This window comes from Borostomias antarcticus (genome assembly GCF_949987555.1).
Source record: "Borostomias antarcticus genome assembly, chromosome: 17".
NCBI classification, from domain to species: Eukaryota; Metazoa; Chordata; class Actinopteri; order Stomiiformes; family Stomiidae; genus Borostomias; species Borostomias antarcticus.
Genome location: NC_140250.1, coordinates 16,149,929 through 16,173,921, shown reverse-complemented (window position 1 = coordinate 16,173,921; position 23,993 = coordinate 16,149,929). Strand labels below are relative to the sequence as shown.

The window sequence follows — 23,993 nt, the reverse complement described above, 5'->3', positions numbered from 1 at the left end:
GAGTGTTGGTTTTAGCTTTATTATGAGTAGGATGAGTGAGTTATTTGCTAAGCAGCTGTGTCACTTGTGATGGTGTTATCTGTTCTTATAGAAGGCTTTGCTGACAATGACTGGGATGTACAGTTAGCTCACCTACTCTTGACAAATATCTTTGCTAAATGACTAAAATGTAAATGTAATGTAATTTATGCATATTCAGTATTTGCATAGCTAATGCAGGGTAAACATGACCTCAGTCTCTGCTTGTAGATCCTTGACTTGATTAAGGTCAAGTTTTCTGCATTCATTGTGTGGGTGGCCGGTAGCCCAGTGGTTAGAGCGTCTGGTAAATGACCAAGTTGTATAATTATCCTGTTTGTTTTGTCGGTTTCTTAAAACTGAGATGCAGATTAAGGTCTTGTTTTGAGGTACAGTTGATTACATCTGCATTTAGAGTCTTATACCTTTTAGTGAGAGCATGAAACCACCTTGCAATAAGCATAGTCGTTTCTCTTTTAGCTTATTTAACTGTTTCAAAGGGCATCTGGATAAAGTTCATCTTTAAAGACCACTAACGCTTCATTATTATAATTTATGTAGATTGCTATATGATGGGATTTAAAAACTTTTCCCCCCCAGATGATGGTTCCAAATTCCTGGGCACTCAATTGACACTGGATGATTTGTTTCAAAGAGCCTTCCAGCTGCACGACACTGATGCGAGATGGATTAATGGTAAGTCTGAGCAGTACGCCAGCACCAAATACAGTATGTCTCAAGTATTTTATAGTCATTCCTTATGCATGAATAGCACTAATGTATTCTCTACCTATGAGTGTAAATCATCAACCGAAAGACCCAGGCTGCTCCTTGAAGTTAAAGATTTTCCCTGCAGTCTCCTCCATCAAGCAACGTTCTCCTAACATTTGCATGGTGTCCTGTGATGATGCACTGCTTCTTGCCTATTGAAGAATCATAAACATCGTCCATCTGCTCCCGTAATGACATAGAAGATTGCAAAGCCCGAAAGTAAACCCGAAAAGCTGTGAAAGTGATACAATACAACCCAACACAAAAAACATGCAGAAGAGGATCGCTGACGCTGACAGGAGCACTTGGGTCGGTCCCTGGGCATGGCTCATGCGGGTCGGTCCCTGGGCATGGCTCATGCACGTGCCCACTGTCTGCTCCCAGCCAACCCTGGGGCAAGGACAACGAGATGGGTTAAGAGCAGAAGAAGCTTTTCATCATTGACACTGTGTGTGTGTGTGTGTGTGTGTGTGTGCGTGTTCCCTGTGTTGCCCATTACCACATGTGTGTTTGTGGTAGCGCATGTGCACTAGCATGCTGTATGACAAATAAAGAATTCTTCTCTCTTCTCCTTTGTACTTATACTCTATTTTAAACATTAAATATTAAATTAAACATAACTTTGAGAGATGAAATGTGTATTGAGACAGTCATTGTTGACACTTAGCTTTAGATAAAATGTAATCTGTAGTTTCAAGACACATAACCTAGCAACTCAAAATGTGTTAATCATTTACCGTACACACTACACAGATTAGAGTGTTTTTTTAGCTAATAGACATCGGTTTCAAATCAAATCAAACTTCATTTGAGATAGTGCATTTCATACACAGCGGCACTACAGAGAGAAATGGGGGTGGGGGGGGGGAGGCATAGGTCCCACCCCTACATGTTCCAGAGGGTGCATCCGGTTTACCAATTTGCCAACGTGAGGGGATGGGGCAGGGGTGTGTTATACACATTCTATAGCTATAATAAATAATCCCAGGGGTAAAATATATGGTCATCTGTCTTGGGGGAAGAAGTTCTTCCTGAGTCTCTCCGTGTTCACCATGTGTGAGCGGTACCTGTTCCCTGACTGAAGGATCATCGATGGCTATCAATCATCATTGATGCACGCTGACGTGATCCATCAAGCTAACCTTAGTTGACCTACCAATATGAATTCAAAACCCAGCAGAAAACAATGTAGAATACCTAATTGTAGCCACTGGGAATATGTGGCCTACAGGGAACTAGGAATCGTTGTTTTAGATCGTTTCCTACTCATGCAGTACAGTATATAAACCTAAAGTGCATAGAGACACCATCTATCACAGTGAATAACTGGAAAGTCAGAAAGGAATTTCTTCATTTCATGCATTATGTTAAAGTTGGAAAATTATTGCTTTGTAATTATGTTGCATTTGTTTGATGCGGACCATGCTAGATTAGTAGTAGTATTGTATTTCGGGGCTTCTATTTTTTCCTTCCGTATTGTCGAAAGGAGACTTTCCACCCAGAAACGTCCTGAATAACTCATCATGGGATAGCAGCTTCCATGACACGGCAAGGCTCACTGTAGAAGAGTCTGAATCAGATTATCTGTATCGGTCCTATAGATCTGTCACTACTTACCCCTCACTCTTTTTTTTTCTTTTTTTTCTCTTTTGATTAGATCAGTAAAAACAGAATTCTTGGTTCTCCATTGACCTTATTTATGAGGTACTGAATATTAACATCATCTCTAGTCTTTTTTTCCCCATTGAAATTAATCTTTATTTAGGTTAAAAATCAATATATATTTTTAAGGTAAATAGGCCTCATGCAATGCAATCATTCATATTCCTACATATTTTATATAAAATAGGGAATTAATTCATTATTTACTGGAGCATGATCTTGGTAATGTTTTAGAATTCCAGAATTTCCCATGTACCGTCTTGTCCTTCTTTTTGTCTAGAGTTCTTACCTCTCACTCTTCTAACCGGCATGCTAGTGCTGTTTCCAGCTCCTGAGAGATCGGTCTTGCCATTCACCTTTCCCTTCCAAGAAGAGCTCCTCTCATGACCACATGTAGTTTGGGCGGTAGAGGGGCTGGCTGGGGGTCAGAAGGTCCCCAGTTCGATCCCAGCTCCTGGGCAGTGGGCCAAGTGTTAGCAATTAATCGATAATGGTCGTTAAAGAATTGCTTGAGCACGTGAAATTTACTCGCTCTGCTCTCAAACAATGTGGTCTACTATCAGGCAACATGTTTGATAGTAGATCAAGTAAATGTCACATGCTCGAGCAAATCCTTAACGACCATGAATCGCTTATCGATTAATTGTTCACATCCCTATGCTAAAGTGTCCTTGAGCAAGACACTGACCCCAAAATCGTTCATCTGTGGCACATTGGCACAGTCCTTAGCACTGCCACCTCACAGCAAGAAGGTCTCTGGGCCTTTCTGTGCAGTTTGCATGTTCTCCCCGTGTTCGCAAGGGTTTCCTCCATAAAGAACCCAATATGAAAAGCACGCAGAAGCACAGAGCGCTTACGTTCTCTGTCCCTGATTAAGACGGGCGCAGCTCATGCTGTCTGCGAAGGAATGGGACAGGCACAAAGAACATCCGCAGCAGCCTACTGTGAGTGTGTGTGTGTGTGTGTGTGTGTTGGAGTGTCAAGTCGTATGGCAAAGCCTTCTTCTGACCACGTGAGCTCAAATCCCTGAAGTAGCTAATGCTATGCAACATTTCCCAGAAACCATACCTCCATAGCATTCTTCGCCAATCCAGATATTTTTATAGAAGAATAGGCTGAAAGTCTGCTTCTTAAAAATAAAGTAAATGTTCACTGTGCCCGTTGTACAAGTACAAAAGACTGGCATTACATCATTAAACTAGAAAAGGTTGCTCGGATAGCGCATGCTGTACCTCTGCCCAAGATGAATGTCGTACAGCTCAAATCAGGTTTTCATTGATAAGCAGTTGCTACTTCCTGTTTTCATTGATAAGCAGTTGGAAGTTCCCATGGGGATTACTGATTACAACTACAACTGCCTCTGCAGGAAAAGCCCACGCCAAGGCCAGCCAGAGTATGTATGGGTAAATACTTCTAAATTAAACATGATTCATGTTGTCAGTATGTTTAGTTGTTAAAAGGCAGTGGAGTGGGTTTTTCTAGTTTTCGACTGCTCTAAAACCTCTCTGCAGAAATCTTGATTCTAGATGGGTGTCATACAGCCACTGCTACTCAAACAACATGTGAAATGTGTATAGGTATAGTATATACCTTTACTAAATGCACAAGAGATATTGTTTCCTATCAAAACCTGTGTGAAGTTGGCTCTGTGGCGTCCCCTTCGGGTCATAGCCAGCAGGAGGCAGTTTGGTGCACTCCAGGCTCTCCCCCCCAGTCCAAACCCTGTGTCTCTAGCGCCCCCTCATTGGGAGCTGGCTTCTCTCAAAGTTTTGTATTCATTTGTGGATCCGCCCCGTGATTTGGATCCGCTCCATAATTGAATGGGTTCTTCCTTGATCCCTGCTACACTCCTCCACACAGTTTCATGAACATTGGTCTTGTCGTTTTTGCATAATCCTACTTATTAACTAACAAAGTAACAAACAAACACACTAGAAAACAGAATCACCCACACCAAAAACATTACTCTCTGCTCAGCGCTGGGGGGAGGTTAAAATGGGGGTGCAAATGTTCTGGCCAGAGAGAGAGAAGTCCTCTCTGGGTCTTCATATTCTACCCAAGAACCAAATTCTGCAAACCTTTACTTGTGGCTATTCTATGCCTAATTAGAATTCACAATCATTAATATTTTTAGACTGAGTGCTACATAACCAAAGGTATCATTGCACAACTTCTTAATGTCCAAAACACACACATTAAAGCATATCTGTACTTACAAAATACATGTATTATTAACAAAGTATCTTTTTTCAAAGCCATATTGCACAACTGGACGACATAACTGTTACGGCTCGCATGCCCTCGCCTCCACAACCGCCTCCCTCTCTCCCCTCTGGGCCCGCTGCGCGCTCGGGGCGTCCTACGCGCTCTACCGCACGTCGCATCGGCCCGGGCATACAACGCTCTGACTCTCCGGAGTTTCCCCCCACTGCCGGGCGTTCCCCGTCTCCGGCCAGCTCCGCGGACTCGGCAGTCTCCTCCCTCTCCGGTGACGAAGAGTCGGATCCCGACATGCCCAGCACATCGGCCCGTGCGCAAAGACAAGAACGGCGCGCTCGTCTCCGACGATGACGCGGGCGCGGCTCTACTCACCGGTTTCCATTTATCATCACCACACCTGTCCCTCGTTCTGCAATCACCTTCAACCTCTACAAGAACCTGGTCTACACTCCACTCATCGCCAGATCTTACCATAACCCACATGTGGTAAAGTATAGCCTAGCCTACAATCTCCTTACCCGTATTTTGTAGTGTTTTTTCCCGTTCCCCGTTTGTGATTACTATCACTCACCCTACCTCTCCTCCTCGTCTCTCCAGTTCCTGCCTGACCCACGCCTGTACGACAACCCTGCTCCTGCCTGACCCACGCCTGTACGACAACCACGCTCCTGCCTGACCATCGCCTGTACGACAACCCCGCTCCTGCCTGACCATCGCCTGTACGACTACCACGCTCCTGCCTGACCATCGGCTGTACGACTACCACGTCCCCCTTTGTGTTATCTCATTAAATCGCCCCTCCGGGCTTTACCGTCCCTTGCCTCCTCCTTTCCTGTTGCGCCTGGGTCCCTAACCAAACCCTCACAATAACCTTTGGCCAGATGAATATTAAAAACTCTATTGATTGTTTGAAACTTTGAAAGTGGAGAAAAAACCCTGATGGAGTGATAAGACTGAGATATGTAAATTGATGTCCATTACTTGACAGACCAGATGTCCCTGCTTAATTAGTGGATATCCAGGTGCATCTTTGTTACTGCTGAGCTCAAGATGTACTGTTTTCAACGGACTCGCCAGAATGAGACCTGGTATTTCTTAGGACACCTGTTTTACTGCCATCAACAGAAAACCCTGAAAGCTGTGGTAGTGCCAATTATGCCAGTGATGAACAGCTGGTCCAATCCAGCAGATGCTATGGTGACAGATTGTGCTTAAAACATCTGACTCAACCTTGGAAGTGGGTGCCATTATGAAGGAATGGAAGTGCTGGTTCATTAGAGTCTGCTCCATCGATAGTTGCACAAAATGTAGATGGAATCCATTCTTTATTGGTTGTTGGGCAAAATAGAGACATATTTTTAGCACATTGCCTATAATTTGCATTGTGTAGGTGAAAAGGTGCTATGCTTTTATGCATGCATCAGTACGTCGATAACTTTGCATTAAATGACTTAATGGCTGCAAATATTGTATTGGATGTAAACCAAATGCAAATCAGACATAGATCACCAGTAGTATCTGCAGTATTACCTGAATAACATGCTGGCTGTCTACCCTTTGTTCAGATCAGTCAAAAGCCAGTTCACTGCAAAAAAACATTAGTTAAAATACAAGAAATAAATACTGAATTTGAGGAGAGATTAATTAATACTAGTGAAATTATCTGTCCATGCAGCAAGATAATTTTACTTGATAAGAAGTCTTAAAATAAGATGTTTTGAGTATAGAAATAAGATTGAAACTAATAAAAAACAACTTTAAAACAAGATAATTAATCTCTATTTCAAAATCTAAGATTTTAAATCTTGGCAAGCACAGAGCAATTTGCAGTGTTGTCAGTCTTCCATGCTTGTTTGCCTGTAATTGTGCTCTAATATATTGTGAGCAGTCTGTTTTGTGGCCGTCTGGCCCAAGGCTGATGCCTCAGGACTCATTCATTGACATGGACATGAGGCGTGAGGCTTTGAAATGATTTAGACTCATCAGAGGCATTCAGGAAATGACAGCCTCTCCAGATTGTAAAGTGGGTTTGGGATTAGATTAGAGTTATGGCTGGGATTAGATTAAAGTTATGGCAGGAACTCTTTGCATTTTCTTCCGTTGAAGTGTAATCTCACTGAAGCAAGTTGTCATGGATATTCCCTGAGCAAGACAATATATTCTCCTGCTTGTCAAAACAGTACTCCACAGGGGTAATGTTGGCTGCAGTCCATTCATCTGACCGTGTGTGTGTGTGTGTGTGTGTGTGTGTGTGTGTGTGTGTGTGTGTGTGTGTGTGTACGTGTTGACTATGCGACACAGGCATCTGTGTGCAGTTGCAATATCTCATTATGACAGTGCTTCTGTGTTACTTCCATGGGTATGTTGTGCTCTCCCTGCCTTGTTGTGTCTGTCTGTCTCCCTTCCCAGGTGTTCGTGATCTGTCCATTACCCAGAGTGCTCGTTACCCTCATCCAGTCCACCTGTGTGTTTCCTGTCGTCCAATCATCTGGCTCCCTGTCCCCTATATATATACCCTGTCTTGTGATGTTTGGGAGAGAGAAGGGGGGGGATAGTTTGCTTAGGATGCTGTCTGTGTGATTTATGTTTGGTTAGTTTTGTTAGTCTGTTTCTACACTCTGTTTCTACACTGTTTGCCTTAGTTGTGGTTTTGGGTTACTGCTGCGTGTTTGGGTCCTGGGTCCCCCTGTCTCTCCAACAGGAGAAGGGCTAGGTAAGATACCCTGGGGTTTACATCTTTCATCACGTAGGTAACTTTTGTCTAAACACACTAGGTTAGAGCGAGCGGGTCACCTGGTGTATGTAGCAGATAGGTAAGATTCCCGGCAGGTTAGTTAGCTAGCCGTTTGTGTTTTAGGCTAGGCGTTTATGGGTGTAGGTCAGGTAGGGCTTTGTTTGGTGTAGTGACACCGCTCGCAGCCCTTCTCCCACCCTCTGTTGGTCCTGTTCCGGTTAGTTTTCTTTTGTATTACTGTGTATTTGGTTATATATATTTTTCCCCCTGTCTTGTCTTTGTTTATATATTCTGGAATATTGTAAAGTGTCACGTCACCATGTAAATAAAATCCTTTTCTTTTAAAAGGAACAGTTTGGTTGTCAGTGTGGCAGTATTTTGAGCACCCCACTTGTAGGCTAGGTTACATCTACCAGCGGTGTGAGCATATAGGCTCTGTTGCATTTTCTCCCTCCCTCCCCTAGACTACATCTGAGGGAGGTTTGTAACAAATGGGGGCTTGTCTGGGATCCTTTGATCCTTGAGTTTGTATGTTTTTGCATTAGTTGGTTAACTGTCTTGAGTGGGGTGCTTGCAGTTTTGTGTTTTTTTTGGTTTGGTTTGGCTATAGTGTTAGGTTCTGGAGATGGCTGCATCATTGGTTGATTTGTTTATTGAGACTCCTTCTATTGACCTGTTATATCAGTGTCGTGTAGCTGATTTAAGTGTAATAGCAGAGCACTTCTCTATTACGGTTCCTCGGAACGTAGTGAAAGCAGAGTTGAGACGCATCATTTGGGAAGCGCTGGTGGAACAGCAAGTATTGCTCGCTGTGCCTGTGTTACTCGCTCCTCCTACTATGTCTGATTTGCCTGAGCTGCCAGAGGCCGAGCATGCCCAAGGGCCTGAGGTGGTAGTGGAGAGTGGATCTGTCACCCCAGTGAAGGCGGAGGCCCACACTGAGGAGTCAGAGAAACCTCCATATACCCTACCTCGGTTTGATCCCCAGTCTGTTACTTCTTCGCCCTCGCCTGGTGCGAGCAAAGAAACTCGGGTGCGCCTCCGTATGGCTCGTCTCGAGGCCGAAAAACAGGAGAGAGAGAGCGAGAGCGCGACAGGCAGAGTCCAACTGCAGAATAGAGATTCGAAGAATGGGGCTCGAGGTCGAACTTCAGCTGCGGCGTTTGGAGATGGAGGAGAAACTGGCTTTGGAAAAGGTTCACCAGTTGTCTGCCCCCGTAACTCCTGTCCCCATGCAGCCTCCACGCTCATCTGATCAGTTTGACACATTAGATGTGCGGAAGAATGTCTCATTAGTTCAACCCTTTAGAGCAGGGGTGGCCAACCAGTCAGAGACTAAGAGCCACAAAAATGACTGGTACCACCCAGAGCCACACCATATAGCGTTTCTCAACCTTTTTTTCAGTCACTGCACCCTTCATAAGTACTTAAAATCCCAAGGCACCCCAGTCTAAAATAAGAAGAAAAATGTTATTGTCCATTAAATATACATTTAAAGTTAATTTATTTAAAATTAATACATACAACAAGATATTTTCTGACATCATATATTTTGGACTGGGCTGGGTTAGGCTGGGCTGGACTGGGTTAGGCTGAACTGGACTGGGTTAAGCTGGACTGGACTGGGTTAGGCTGGGCTGGTTTAGGCTGGACTGGGCTGGGTTAGGCTGGGCTGGACTGGGCTGGGTTAGGCTAGGCTGGACTGGACTGGACTGGGCTGGGTTGGGCTGGACTGGAGATTTGAGGCTTTGAAATGTCCCAATGATGTCTGGCATATCATATAGATGTATGGCTTACCATTACGTTCTATGAAGAAAAAATGACTCCCACTCGGGTAAAAAATGTCATGTGTTCGTCTTCATATTTTCTTTTCGCTGCGCATTTCTTTCCAGCTATTCTTTGGTTGTGTACAGTAGCCTAGGCTACGTTAGCTTTTGTCGTAAAAGAGAATGACCCACGCAAAGCTAATTATTTTGTTTACAATTATTTTGTTACCAAGGTGATTTGCTAGCTATATGATTGGTTTGAAGTGGTTCTCACGCGACTTCCTCGCGACCTAGCGAAACGAATCATGATTTTATGACAAATCTGCAATAAACTAAAATGGGCAGTAAGAAATGCACAGCGAAACTAGAGAGAGAGAAACGTTCTTAAGGAATTAATGAATTTATTTTTTTAATGAAAGGATGGAAGAGCCAAAAGCCAACTTTTTTTTAATCAATGAATGGAGGAGCCGCACATTGACGGGCAAAGAGCCGCATGCGGCTCGCGAGCCGCGGGTTGGCCACCCCTGCTTTAGAGAATCTGAGGTAGATTCATATTTCGGTGTGTTTGAGCGCATAGCCGCCTCTCTTAAATGGCCTAGAGATATGTGGGCCTTATTGCTACAATGTAAATTAGTTGGGAAAGCCCAGGAAGTTGTATCTGCCTTATCTTTAGAAGATGGTTTGAAATAGGACTCTGTGAAGGCCGCCGTGCTCCGGGCGTACGAGCTAGTGCCAGAAGCTTACAGGCAAAAGTTTCGGACTCATAAGAAGAGTTCCCACAAGTAATTTGTTGAGTTTGCCCGTGAGAAGGAGGTTATGTTCGACCGATGGTGCGTTGCCAGTAAGTGCAAGGATTTTGAGACTTTACGTGAACTAGTGTTAGAGGAGTTCAAAAATAGTCTCTCAGAGAGAATGGTTGTTTACCTCAATGAGCAGAAGGTAGCAACTCTGTCTTATGCAGCAGTCCTTGCAGATGAGTTTGTGCTCACTCACAAGACCACATTCACAGTGCCCCGTGTGGAGACACGGAGAAGTTCGTCAGGGCATGACTCAGCGCCTACTCGCCCCTCGCTTATGCCTAGCTCTAAGGGTAAGGAGGAGCGCGAATGTTTCTATTGTCATCGCCCTGGTCACGTGATAGCCGACTGCAGGAAGCTAAAAAGTCGAAATGATCATTCTGGCCCCTCTCCTCCCAACCCTAAATCAGTGGGGTTAGTAAATACTGCGCCTGTTGCTTTTGATCCGCCCTCGAATACTTCTTGTCTGTCGCCAGATCCCAGTTATGCTCCTTTTCTTTTCTCTGGTTCTGTTTCTCTGGTGGACAGCGATGAAGGACAGGTACCAGTCCGTATCCTGAGAGACACTGGAGCAGCACAGTCTGTGATTCTTTCTGGTGTGCTGCCTTGGTCTGAGAACTCATACTGTGGTTATAATGTCCTACTGCAAGGAATTGAAATGGGACATGTGTCTGTGCCCTTACATTCCGTTTACCTGCGCTCTGATTTGTTCACTGGTCGCTTCAGTGTTGCTCTCCAGCCCTTCCTGCCTGTGCATGGTGTTACTCCAATCCTGGGGAATGATATTGCTGGAGGATTAGTGAGGCCAGTGTTGGAGGTCCTCAATGTCCCTGCGCTTCCTCCTGATGAAGAAGAGGTTGAGAAACATTTGCCTGTGTTCCCTGCCTGTGCAGTGACACGTGCTCAATCTCGTCGGTTGGGTGATGTTGTCAGTTTGTCTGATACAGTTCTGGCCCCAGTGTTTAACAGTAGTGATGCATCTTGTCTCCCCCATGTGACTCCCACCCCAGGTGGTGAGAAAGTAACTGTTGCTAGTCCCCCAAGTGAGTTTGTCTGGCCAGTTACCCGTGACAAGTTGATTGTCGCTCAAAAGGAAGATCTGAGTTTAGCCAAGTATTTTGAGGGTGTGGTAGCTCGTGGGGAAGCTACCAAACATCCCACTGCATATTTTCTTGAGGATGGCTTGTTGATGCGCCAGTGGAGGTCCCGTAGGCCTAGTGGGTCGGATGAAGTTTGGGCTGCTGTGTTCCAAATTGTAGTCCCCAAGCCGTTCCGAACCCAAGTGCTGACCTTGGCTCATGACATTCCGTGGGCAGGTCATTTGGGTATCACAAAAACCTATGACCGTGTCCTCCAACATTTCTTTTGGCCCGGATTGAAGAGTGATGTGTGAGTACTGTCGAACTTGCCATACCTGTCAGGTCACTGGGAAGCCCAATCAGATCATCCCGCCAGCTCCTCTGTACCCGATTCCTGTGATGGGGGAGCCTTTTGACCGTGTCATTGTTGACTGTGTTGGTCCACTTCCAAAAACAAGGTCAGGATATCAGTTCCTACTCACTATAATGTGCCCTGCTACCAGGTATCCAGAGGCTATTCCTCTGAGGAAAATCACTGCAAAAACCGTTCTGTCAGCTCTGACCAAATTCTTTTCAACTTTCGGTCTGCTCCGAGTGGTCCAAACGGACCAAGGTTCAAAATTTTTTTTCAGGCTGTTTGCTCAGGTTCTTCAGACTCTGAACATAGAACACAAGGTCTCTAGTGCATACCATCCTGAGAGTCAGGGTGCACTGGAACGGTGGCACCAGACTCTCAAATCCATGCTCCGTAAATACTGTAGGGATACTAGCAAGGATTGGGATGAGGGGGTACCTTTTGTTTTGTTTGCTATCCGTGAGACCGTTCAAGAGTCCCTGAGGTTCAGCCCTGCAGAGTTGGTGTTCGGCCACACTGTGCGTGGTCCGTTAAAGATCCTTAAAGACCAGATGTGTGGTAGCTCTAGTCCTAGTAATGTGCTAGACTATACGAGTAGGGTGAGACAGCGCCTGCATGATGCCTGTGCCTTAGCCAGAGAAGCCCTGGTTTCTTCTCAAAAAGCTATGAAATCTCATTTTGACAAAAAGGCAGTTCGGAGGACTCTCCAGCCGGGTGACAGTCTTAGTTTTACTACCCATTCCAGGTTCTTCTCTCTCGGCTCGTTTTTCTGGTCCTTATGTCATTGAGAAGAAATTAAGTGATACAGATTATGTGGTTCAGACTCCCGACCATAGGCGACAGTCTCGTGTCTGTCATGTAAACATGTTAAAGCTGTACCATCCCAGAGAGACTGTTCCCGCTACTGTCCCAGTGGTTCCTGTGGTTAACTTTACTTCTCAGGTCAATGACGAGGCTGATGATGATGGTTTTCTGTTGCGAAATCTACCCCAGCAATGCCCCAGGCTCCGTAACTCAGAGATGCTGGGTACACTGCCATCTCAGGTCAATGACGAGGCTGATGATGATGGTTTTCTGTTGCGAAATCTACCCCAGCAATGCCCCAGGCTCCGTAACTCAGAGATGCTGGGTACACTGCCATCTCATCTGACCCATCTAGATCCTGTCCAACAATCTGATGTTGTGAGGTTAGTGCGTGACTTCCCTAGTCTATTTTCCGATGTGCCTTCTTGTACCTCTGTGCTACATCATGACATAGATGTTAGAGAGGCTGCTCCCATCAAGCAGCATGCCTACCGTGTTAATATGACTAAGCGGCAGGTGATGAAGGAGGAAGTCACTTATCTATTGGAGAATAACCTTGCTACCCGTAGTGCTAGTCCGTGGAGTTCACCCTGTCTGCTTATTCCCAAGCCTGATGCCACTTTTCGATTTTGCACAGATTATCGGCGAGTGAATGCTGTGACTGTACCTGATTCGTTTCCACTTCCTCGTATCGATGACTGTGTTGACACCATAGGTGCTGCCCAGTTTGTGACCAAACTCGACCTACTAAAGGGGTATTGGCAAGTGCCACTCACGCCCCGTGCATCTGAGATTTCCTTCGTTACCCCCGATAGCTTTCTCCAATACACTGTTATGCCGTTTGGGTTACGGAACGCCCCTGCCACCTTTCAGCGCCTCGTCAACCAGGTTTTAGATGGAATCCCCACCTGTACAGCCTATCTGGATGATCTGGTGATCCATTCTTCCAGTTGGGCTGATCACCTGAGGTCGCTAAAGGCGGTGTTTGAGCGTCTGGCCACCGCTCATCTAACCCTAAACCTGGCCAAATGCGAGTTTGGAAAAGCTACTGTTACCTACCTGGGTAAGGAGGTTGGCTGTGGTGTGGTGCGCCCCGTAGCTAGTAAGGTGTCCGCAATCACCTCTTTTCCGGCCCCTACCACTCGCCGTGAATTGCGTCGTTTTCTTGGTATGACAGGCTATTATAGAGGGTTTTGCCGAAATTTTTCTACTGTCATTTCTCCGCTAACCCATTTGCTTAGTCCAAAGGTGCCATTCATTTGGACTCCTGACTGCCAGAATGCTTTTGAATCAGCCAAAGCTCTACTGTCCAGTGCCCCTGTTCTGTCTGCTCCAGACTTCGAGAAGCCCTTTAAGCTAGAGGTGGATGCCAGCGCCGTTGGTGCGGGTGCCGTGCTGTTACAGGAGGGTAGTGATGGAGTTGATCATCCCATTTGCTACTTCTCACATAAATTTAATCCAGCTTAGACACGGTACTCGACCATCGAGCAAGAAACCCTAGCCTTACTGTTGGCCTTGCAGCATTTCGAAGTCTATGTGGGTTCTAGTTCTCGTCCAGTAGAGGTGTTTACAGATCACAACCCCCTCGTTTTCCTGAGCCGCATGTATAACCAGAATCATCGTCTTATGCGTTGGGCACTGCTGGTTCAGGGTTTTAATTTGGTTGTCCGCCATAAGAAGGGCTCTGAAAACGTCCTGGCTGATGCACTCTCTCGTGCATAATTTGTTTCTGGCGCCCCTTGGTTTTGGTTGACCATACATATTGTCCATATGTAGCTTTCTGAGTTAATGTTATTTGGAGTTTTATTTTCCTACATTCTTTATTGCTTATTATATTATTGGTTTGATTTCTGAATATCATTGTGCACTTGATATGTCCAATTTTCGCTTGATATTTTGTTATTATATTATTCCTGAGTTGTGGATTGTTGATAGGAGGTGGTACGGTATCACAAACATTTGGGTTTGCTCTTTATAGGGGGGAGTGTTACGTCCGTGGGTATGTTGTGCTCTCCCTGCCCTGTTGTCTGTCTGTCTCCCTTCCCAGGTGTTCGTGATCTGTCCATTACCCAGAGTGCTCGTTACCCTCATCCAGTCCACCTGTGTGTTTCCTGTCGTCCACTCATCTGGCTCCCTGTCCCCTATATATATACCCTGTCTTGTGATGTTTGGGAGAGAAGGGGGGGATAGTTTGCTTAGGATGCTGTCTGTGTGATTTATGTTTGGTTAGTTTTGTTAGTCTGTTTCTACACTCTGTTTGCCTTAGTTGTGGTTTTGGGTTACTGCTGCGTGTTTGGGTCCTGGGTCCCCCTGTCTCTCCAACAGGAGAAGGGCTAGGTAAAAGACCCTGGGGTTTACATCTTTCATCACGTAGGTAACTTTTGTCTAAACACACTAGGTTAGAGCGAGCGGGTCACCTGGTGTATGTAGCAGATAGGTAAGGTTCCCGGCAGGTTAGTTAGCTAGCTGTTTGTGTTTTAGGCTAGGCGTTTAGAGGTGTAGGTCAGGTAGGGCTTTGTTTGGTGTAGTGACACCGCTCGCAGCCCTTCTCCCACCCTCTGTTGGTCCTGTTCCGGTTAGTTTTCTTTTGTATTACTGTGTATTTGGTTATATATATTTTTCCCCCTGTCTTGTCTTTGTTTATATATTCTGGAATATTGTAAATTGTCACGTCACCATGTAAATAAAATCCTTTTCTTTTAAAAGGAACAGTTTGGTTGTCAGTGTGGCAGTATTTTGAGCACCCCACTTGTAGGCTAGGTTACATCTTCCAGCGGTGTGAGCATATAGGCTCTGTTGCATTTTCTCCCTCCCTCCCCTAGACTACATCTGAGGGAGGTTTGTAACATTCTGTCCTTATGAACTGCTGATCTGTATAGATATTAAAGGTGTCCTATTATGCTAATTTTCAACAATTTAATATGAGTCTTTGGGGTCCCCAAAACATGTCGTTGTGTATTTTTGCTGAAAATACCACTCAGAATAAGTGTTCTAGCATGCCTCTGTACCCCTCCATTGACCACAAGATTGAGCGGATTGAGCGCTTTTTCATATGCAAATGAGCTCAGCTAAGAGCAAGTCGGCAGGCTAGAGAACGAGGGCTGTTGACGCAGAAATGCTACCTCAAATATAACTGGCTAGCCTAGACCATCCACACTCGATGCCACTGTGACAAATTGCATTGTCCTCTCTCCCTGACTAAACATGATAGTGCCCATGTTATCTCCTCAGTTGCATGCTTACCTCTAGCTACATTCACTAGCTAGACACCACCAGGCTATATGACACCATTTGACTACAAACAATAAAAGATATATTCTGTAGGCCGAGGGGAATCCAATGATGTCCACTTAACATTTGATCATTTTTAATGCCTGCTCGATGAACTAGAAGTCTACCAATTTCATTCCACTAACGTTGCTCTAACATATGATGAGACGAGCATCTGGGTTGAGGCAAAAGGGGAGTTTGTTCGTGTAAGCTAGCTAGCGTTAGTAATATATGCAAACAAACACAGAGCATAATTACTTACAGTTTGTGCATAATTTCCACTGACAGTTGGTATTGCTTGATCATTCAGAAAGAGTTTAAAGATCTGAAAATCCTTAATTGTACTGAACCAGGTTGGAAAAGCAATTGGGAAAAAATGGCTAGCACACATTGCCAGTGTTTTGTCAATTTATCCACTCAGCTCTGCAGTCCTTTGAGCTTGGAAGACGATCTGTGCTACTTAGTACATCCAAGAACAGAGCATTTTCCATGCGAAGACATTTTGCTAGCTAGCAGGACCTGCACATAATGTCAGCCTTTATAGACAGGTAAACAAACACAGGTGATTGGAGGTATTCAGATGGGGGCGGGGTTATTATAATAGGTCCCCGACTGCGACGTAATTTGACACAGGATATTTGAATGGCTTGCTGGGACTCACTTTTTTCTAATGTTTTCATTTTGGCTGACCACAACTAAATGACTGGGTTGTTTCACTTCATACTTTATTCTTAGTAGGCCCATCAGAGACTCAAATGTATATGCAAAAACAATGAAAAAGTTAGTTTTGCAAACATGGACCCCTTTAATTTGATGATTGTCTTTGTGCAACGAAAAGACCAACAGCCCACACTTCTGGAAGAACTCTGATATCCTCTTTGAAGGCCAAGTAGCAATATCTGTGACAATAATTCAGTAAAACTTAAATGGTTTAAGCATGTTTAAAGCACTTCAAGTCCAAGAAAATAATGTACTGTACAGTATACAGAGATGCTAACCTAACCTTGCTCTCCCATCAAATCAAACACATAAAGCCCCAACACCAACAGATCTCTCTCTCTCTCTCTCTCTCTCTCTCTCTCTCTCTCTCTCTCTCTGGTAGATGAGGAGATCATTTTTAGAAACTGGGACGGTGACATCTTGAAAGCAAACACGCAGAGCAACAAGACCGACCTCCTGCTGAAAAACACCACCTTCGTGAGTAGGCCTACTCACTGCCTGAGACACAGGGATGCCCTGGAGTGCATATTAACTCACTACCTTACATGGCTTACTGTACATATCCCTCGGGCAGCATGATCACCCCGGGGCTCTCATCAGGAGGCGACTGCGCCAAGTTGTCGTCTTCAAGTTGCCTTTTTATTGCAGTAAAATGATCTAAGAGAATGCTCTGAAGAAAAACACTACACTCTATAAAACCTATGGACCTGTGCAGAAAGTGTGAGATTCTAAAAATGCTTTTAAAGATAGAAGTGAGTGATAGAAGTGATAGAGTGTAAAAGGTGTAGGGCTCTATGTTGATGAATCCGACCCAGTCGGTAACACAGATGCAAGTGTGAAAGGTGGCGCTTTAAGGTGTGCCAACACATTTTAATTAATTCCGTGACTGTGGGTGATAGCGCACTCCAGGCCCAGTCGTAAAAGAGGCTGGATTAAGCTAACAAAACACACGTGGGGGTGGGGTATCATAATAGCCAACCACAACACCTGTTTCATAATGGCCAATCACAACACCTGTTTCATAATGGCCAATCACAACAACTGTTTCCAGTGCGCCAATGCTATAGAACAGGGGTGTCAAACTCTGGCCTGCGGGCCAAATTTGGCCCGCAGTGTAATTATATTTGGCCCGTGAGGCAATACCAAATGACTACTAGAGCTGGCCCGCCAGTATTATACAGCGCATTCACCGCTAATACTACAAATCCCATAATGCTCTGCTGTTGTTTTGGCACGTCAATCAAGACAGGACCCAGAAACGCCCTCTCTTCTGTGACAGTAGTCATAGCAATCTCATACTACAACTGTAACCGTGTTACCCCTTCTTAAAAATGGCGAAAAGAAAGGCAGAAAACAGAAGCTTTACGTTATGTAACGTCTCACTGTGATAGAGACACCTGTGTTGACTTAGCCGGCCGCTGTGTTTGCTCTGTTCCTGTTCATTCAATCATGTCTGCCTTCTTGCCGGCCTGTCTGCCTGCCTGTCTGTCGGTCGCATGCCGGCTGTCTGTCTGTCTGCCTGGCTGTAGGACAGTCAGGGTTTTACAAGCTTCTCTACTGAGCAGATGGAGCACCAACACTTGTGTCTGAGGGCGTATTCACATATGTTAGTGCACACCATTGATGCGCACCAAAAGCGAAAGTGATAAGTGCATATTCAATGTTAAAGCAAAACTTGTTTGGGTCCATACTAACATTTTCATTTGTTCAACGTTGGCCCGCGACTTTGTTCAAGTTTTACATTTTGGCCCACTGTGTATTTGAGTTTGACACCCCTGCTATAGAAGTTCCTGGTGATAGTTCTGCACGGATAAGCCAGGAGTGCAAAAAAAAAAAAGAAGAATGCACTGACTTACTGAGGGCTGTATTGCACTGTACCACTCGATCGGTCCAAACTTCTGACACATTTTTAGCATTCCAAAGGTTCTCTTGATCACTGGTCTGGCCCTAGAAAAGAGACAAAGCATGTTGTGTAGGTGTTGTTGGCATAATATAGGCTTAATGTAAGCTATGGCGTAATCAGGATAATTGGCAAACACATACAGTATGTCACCCTGAAGCATCACATACCACCTGGATATTAATGGAGTGGACCCCCAATTGATATAAATGATACCGCAACTGTGTTCAGAAATCTCATGTACTGTACACTGTAAATGTATTTGCTGGCTTAATGAGTCTGAAAATAAAATACTCTTGGTTTTATCACACATAAGGTTCAGTGCTACACGCTACCTATCCCAGTGGAGATATTGGTACAGGTTTAAGACACTAACCCTATGTTCATGTGTGTGCAGTGTGTGCCAATGAAGTCACCAAATTGCACAGAGAGACAGTGTTTGTGTTAAGAGGCGGTCTGGTTGCGTCTTAACGCAAACTCATTATTTGACACCAAACTTAAATAGTGCTGACGGTTGTCATTGCATTTCAATAATCACACCTCCTATTGCACTGGCCAAGCCACTGAGGCGCCTTCATTGGACACCACGAAATGGCCAAGCTCAGCGGAGGGGAGTTTGCGATGGACGAAACACTATACTAGTGCCTTCATAGGGCCCATAATGTGTTGACATTAAAAAGCATATATTGTAAATGCAATTATTCTATGCACTTACACCTCCATTCACATCCATTAAAATTATTTTCTTCTCTTTCCACAGGCGACATTTAAAGCCTCTAAGTTTGCAGTGTCTCCTGATCTGAACTTTGTTCTTCTGGGGTATGATGTGAAGCAGGTCAGTGACTCTTTATATGGAAGATCTTATAAAGATATCAACACACTTCCCATGCTGGCCCTACACCATTATTTGAACACATTTGGTGTTAGTGTGTCTGAATCAGGTCTGAGTCTGGACTACAAAAAGTTTTGAATCTAAGCGAAACCCCCAACAAAGTTAATTTGTTCATTGCGTGCATAGATTGCATCCATACTGTAGATTCCATATTTATTGGCCTTTAGTTTGAAAGCATTTCTTTTTTTGGGGGGAAAATATGGCAAATGCTTAGTATTACTTTTCTCTTATTCATTCAAATGCGCACAGCATGCTGGAGCAACGATTGCGCGCTGTGCCCTTGCGTGCTGGAGCAAGTGAGGAAGCTATTTCGTTTCGAAAGACGTTTCTAAAGATCATGGCATGTGAAAACCACAACAGGCCTATGCTCTATGTAAGCACAACTAGCGATTCATCAAGACAGATTGATGAAAACAACTGTTTCGCGGCAGAAAATAGATTTTTAGAAACTGCATTCTAAGTGCCCCGACCACCGCCATTACATGGATATACTGGCTCGCGCTGGATTTTAAATTTCTTCTACATGCCTCCGAACTACACCAGTGATCTCGGTGAGTCAAACGTCTTATAATATGTCGTAAATAAGGTCCAGGTTGTCAAAAACGAGCATTGTCCTTTAAAGTCAGAAATTCTGACTTTTTTCTCAGAAGTTATTTCTGACTTTTTTCTCAGAAATTCTGACTTTAAAGTCAGAAATTCTGAGTTTTTTTCTCAGAAATTCTGACTTAAATCTCAGAAATTCTGACTTTAATCTCATAAATTATTTCTGACTTTTTTTCTCAGAAATTCTGACTTTAAAGTCAGAAATTGTGAGTTTTTTTCTCAGAAATTCTGACTTTAAAGTCAGAAATTCTGACTTTAAACTCAGAAGCTTAAAAAAATAATAAATTCAGTTGTTGGCCCTAATGCTCTTCCGTAGTCCGTCCCATCTCACAGTAAATAGGATATAAAGACAGAATGTAGTGTATACAGAGAATAGTGAATACAGAGAAAGTCTCATGACCATATTTTGCTTTGTTGTTTGACTTTATGAATTGGTAAAGTCATTCTGCGACCAGACAACAGTCTTCTTCACACAATGGGAAATGCGGTTGAGGGCGGGTCTGGTCTGGCTCACAGATGTGTTTATTAGCAATAAGATCGTATCCAAGATGTTCTGGTTTCTATTTACTTTGTAACAGTACAGTGTCTTTGTGTTCACTGTCCTTGGGTCAAGTAGCTGTTTCGTAATTCCATCGCTTTGTGATCAGCACTCTCTTGGCCATGTCACTGTCTGTGGTCTAGACAGCTGTGTACTAAGTGTGTGTTGATTTTACAAAGACAGTTGGGAGAAGGCAAATTCCCTCAAAGAAAGGATCTCTATGGGCAAAGGACCTCAAATAAATATCACCAAGAAACCAAGAAAAGACAGTTGAGAGATGGAGGCATGGCCTTGTCCTTTTTTGTCCTTTGCATTTATTGAAGTCTACTCAAAATTCACAACTCTCCCTGAACTCAGACACTCCAAAAAAACCTACCTACAAAACCTACAAAATTGGTCACATGACATATTAACTCACAGCCACAGATTAAACAGTGGCCCGAATTAAACCAAACGAAACAATCTGAGTTTTGTCATTAGACAATGTTAACACCTGACATCATATCATTGAAAGAGTTGGCTAGCTTTTGTCAAAAGCATACTTTCATTCCTGAGGGCCAAGACTGTTGCCATCCTATGTATCATAATTATGTAAATGTACAAAATCTATTACAAAAATGTGTACCAAAATGTCAAGTCATGATATACCTCAATCTTTCCTAAATATACATTAAAGCCAAAAACTTTTTATTTATTTAATCACCTGCAATGAGTGATGGCACCAGTATTTAACCATGCGTGTTGTAGAGATGACATTTTCGAAATGGGTTTCCTGTTTTGGTAACAGCCCCGGCTTATAGAAGGCCTCAGTCACGACGGAGGGCCAGAGGCAGCAGGGGATCAGCTGTCAGGGCTCTCCCGCCTTCCCATCGCAACCAACGCCAACATGGCAATGTCTCAAAACAAACAGAAAGCTCTAGGTCTTAACCAGACAGTCCAGCACCTCTGTTTAAAATTGTATTTCCAGAGTGCTGGAGGGGGATGTTAGTGTTTGTCTTGAGGAAGGGTGTATAGAAATGATAAACCAAGCTATCGCTGCTGGTGCAGGCTCAGGTTTGAACTACAGAGTAGCAGCTTGGGAGCTCAAGATTCAGACTGTTTTAACATTGTCAATCTTGTCGTGGTGATTTATTTTCTCCCCAAACAAAATTCATTTCTGATTTACCCTTTTCAGGCAGAGGGTATTAAAAAAAAAGACAGTGGGAAACAATTGGCATCTACGGTGGCATTTTTGGACAGACAAGCTAGACATTTCAGAAAATTCCCTTAAGAAGATTGTTTAAAAAGATACTGAGATAACTACTCCTGAACCCCACAAAACAGGACAATGGGCAAAGTCCCTTATGATTTTGAAATACTTTTGGCAAATCTATACTGAAATGAGGCAATGCTCTCAGTGCATAGTAACTTTTCCCCAACAAATAAAGCACAGTATGAGAGCAAAGAATGAGAGTGATGGTAATTATAATCACTTTAATCTTCAAAACTGTCAGTCTCTAATGTATTATCATCGTAGGATGAGAGTCGAAGCTTTAAGCCAAAACTACAAAAGCTTAGTGACTGTAAGAACATACTACCAGTTCATAATGATCCTCTGCACCACTAACATTATGCTTTAAAACCCCTTTCACAATGATTACAATGATTACCTTTTTAAGTTATGTAGTGAATAGATTGCCTTTGGGTTGGGAAAGTACATTTATCAAGAGAAGATTATTGAAAATGGTTAAGCCTGTCCGTTCCCTGAGTACCCATTGTATGCAGAGGTTACTGTTTATGTAATGTAGTGTAATGTACAGTAGTGTGATGTAGTGTAATGTAGTGTGATGTAGTGTAATGTAGTGTGATGTAGTGTGATGTAGTGTAATGTACAGTAGTGTGATGTAGTGTAATGTAGTATGATGTAGTGTGATGTAGTGTAATGTAGTGTGATGTAGTATAATGTAATGTAGTGTGATGTAGTGTAATGTAGTCTAATGTAGTGTGATGTAGTGTAATGTAGTGTAATGTAGTGTAATGTAGTGTGATGTAGTGTAATGTAGTGTGATGTAGTGTAATGTAATGTAGTGTAATGTAGTGTGATGTAGTGTGATGTAGTGTTATGTAGTGTGATGTAGTGTGATGTAGTGTAATGTAGTCTAATGTAGTGTAATGTAGTGTGATGTAGTGTAATGTAGTGTGATGTAGTGTAATGTAATGTAGTGTAATGTAGTGTGATGTAGTGTGATGTAGTGTAATGTAGTCTAATGTAGTGTGATGTAGTGTGATGTAGGTTAATGTAGTGTAATGTAGTGTAATGTAGTGTAATGTAGTGTGATGTAGTCTAATGTAGTGTAATGTAGTGTGATGTAGTGTAATGTACAGATGTGGGAAGTTAGAAATGTCACATGCTGCAGCATTTCACGTCGCGGTATTTGGCAGGGAAATCCCGTTGGAAATCTCGTGGGATTTCAGACGGGTGTTATTTCGTTTTAGTGATGCACCACCGCCAGGTGGCGTCTTTGAGTAGATTTAGCAGGCTGGGCTCAGTGTTTTTCTCCTATAGTCTACGAATGAAGCATCATTAAGTTTCACATTCTTTAATTTAAATGCTCTGTTGTAAAGCACTTTGAGCTGAATTTATCTGTATGAAAGGTGCTATACAAATAACGTTTAATTGTTATTATTACCTTGTTCTCAAACACATGTTTTCGCCATCTGGATGTAATTTAATTATTACGAACACCTATATCTAGGCCTACAGTAGCCTATCTATCTCGGTAACTGACGTCGGGTCAAGACGTGGTGGCTGTTAGGTCAAATGCGCAAAATAACAGTATTGTAAATATTTTTGTTAGTAAAGATGTGGTGAACGTGGGGGTTTTGCGTTTTGTTTCTGGAACGCATTCAACTGGTAGGCTACTCGTAAACCCCGGAAGTAAATTTGAAGACGGGGCACCAGCTAATGTAGCCAAGTCTGAGCGCAGTAGGCTTTATGGCTTCAGCACGATAAAATAAGCTTGATCGGAGGTGTTGATCCATACAAAATTGACATAGTCGCCATGAGTAAAGATCACTCATTGCCAATCATATCCGGACATTAACTATCTTGTGCATAGATAGCGGCAGGTTTGACAGTGAGTGCCTTCACATGCACAATATACACAATATTTTGTTATTTGAATGATCTTGAATATATATATATTCAAGATCATTCAAATAAGAAAATATCGTGTATGTTTTAATTTATTTATACCGGCCGCCAGTCGTTCCATGAACGGCTATAGGGAATGCGCAGTTTCGCGCTAGCTACAGCCTATTATATGCACAGGTTCGCACTACGTAGGCTACTATAAATAAGTATTATTCATTGAGGGAGCTTGGACTCGCTGGGGACGGGTGGAGAGACACAGAGCCTCCCCAGACGCGACATCTCCAGTTGGCTGAAGAGCTGCGCGCTCCGGCGGCGCCCCTCGCAGTGTCCACAGAAGAATACCCCCACCAAAATACCTGCATGGTGAAGACAAGCTGCCGAACTGTCTACCAATGCATGAAGTGCACCTAGCTGTCTGTGAGAGGCTATAGCAGAGGATATGTGCGAAGTGTATTTGAGCTGCCGCCTCAACCGTGCGTAAGAGCAGAGCGCATCAACTCGTGTATAGCTACAACTAGTAGCCCATAGCCATTAAAACGGCTTATTGTTTTATTCATATATCAACTAGATAATTCGATAATAATGAGTAGCCTAGTAGGCATAAATTAATTCAATAGGGCCAAATAAGCCTTAAGTTGTAGCCTAGGCTACAGAACAATCACAAGACGCATAGGCCTAGCCTATCGTAAAAAGCGTTCTCATAGGCCTATATTAACTTAGATAATTATTAA

General features: G+C 43.6%; 1 protein-coding gene across 1 annotated transcript in view; it reads left to right on the top strand.

Moving 5' to 3' along the window:
• Positions 1-23,993, top strand: part of LOC311320293 (inactive dipeptidyl peptidase 10-like) — a gene marked incomplete at both ends in the record, with an annotated part of 117,080 nt that overhangs the window by 56,913 nt on the left and 36,174 nt on the right. Inside the window, 3 exons of the mRNA XM_084452025.1 lie at positions 619-714; positions 16,579-16,673; positions 18,857-18,931. Of these exons, the coding sequence (XP_084308151.1) occupies positions 619-714; positions 16,579-16,673; positions 18,857-18,931 (266 nt within the window). The remainder of the gene's footprint in view (positions 1-618; positions 715-16,578; positions 16,674-18,856; positions 18,932-23,993) is intronic.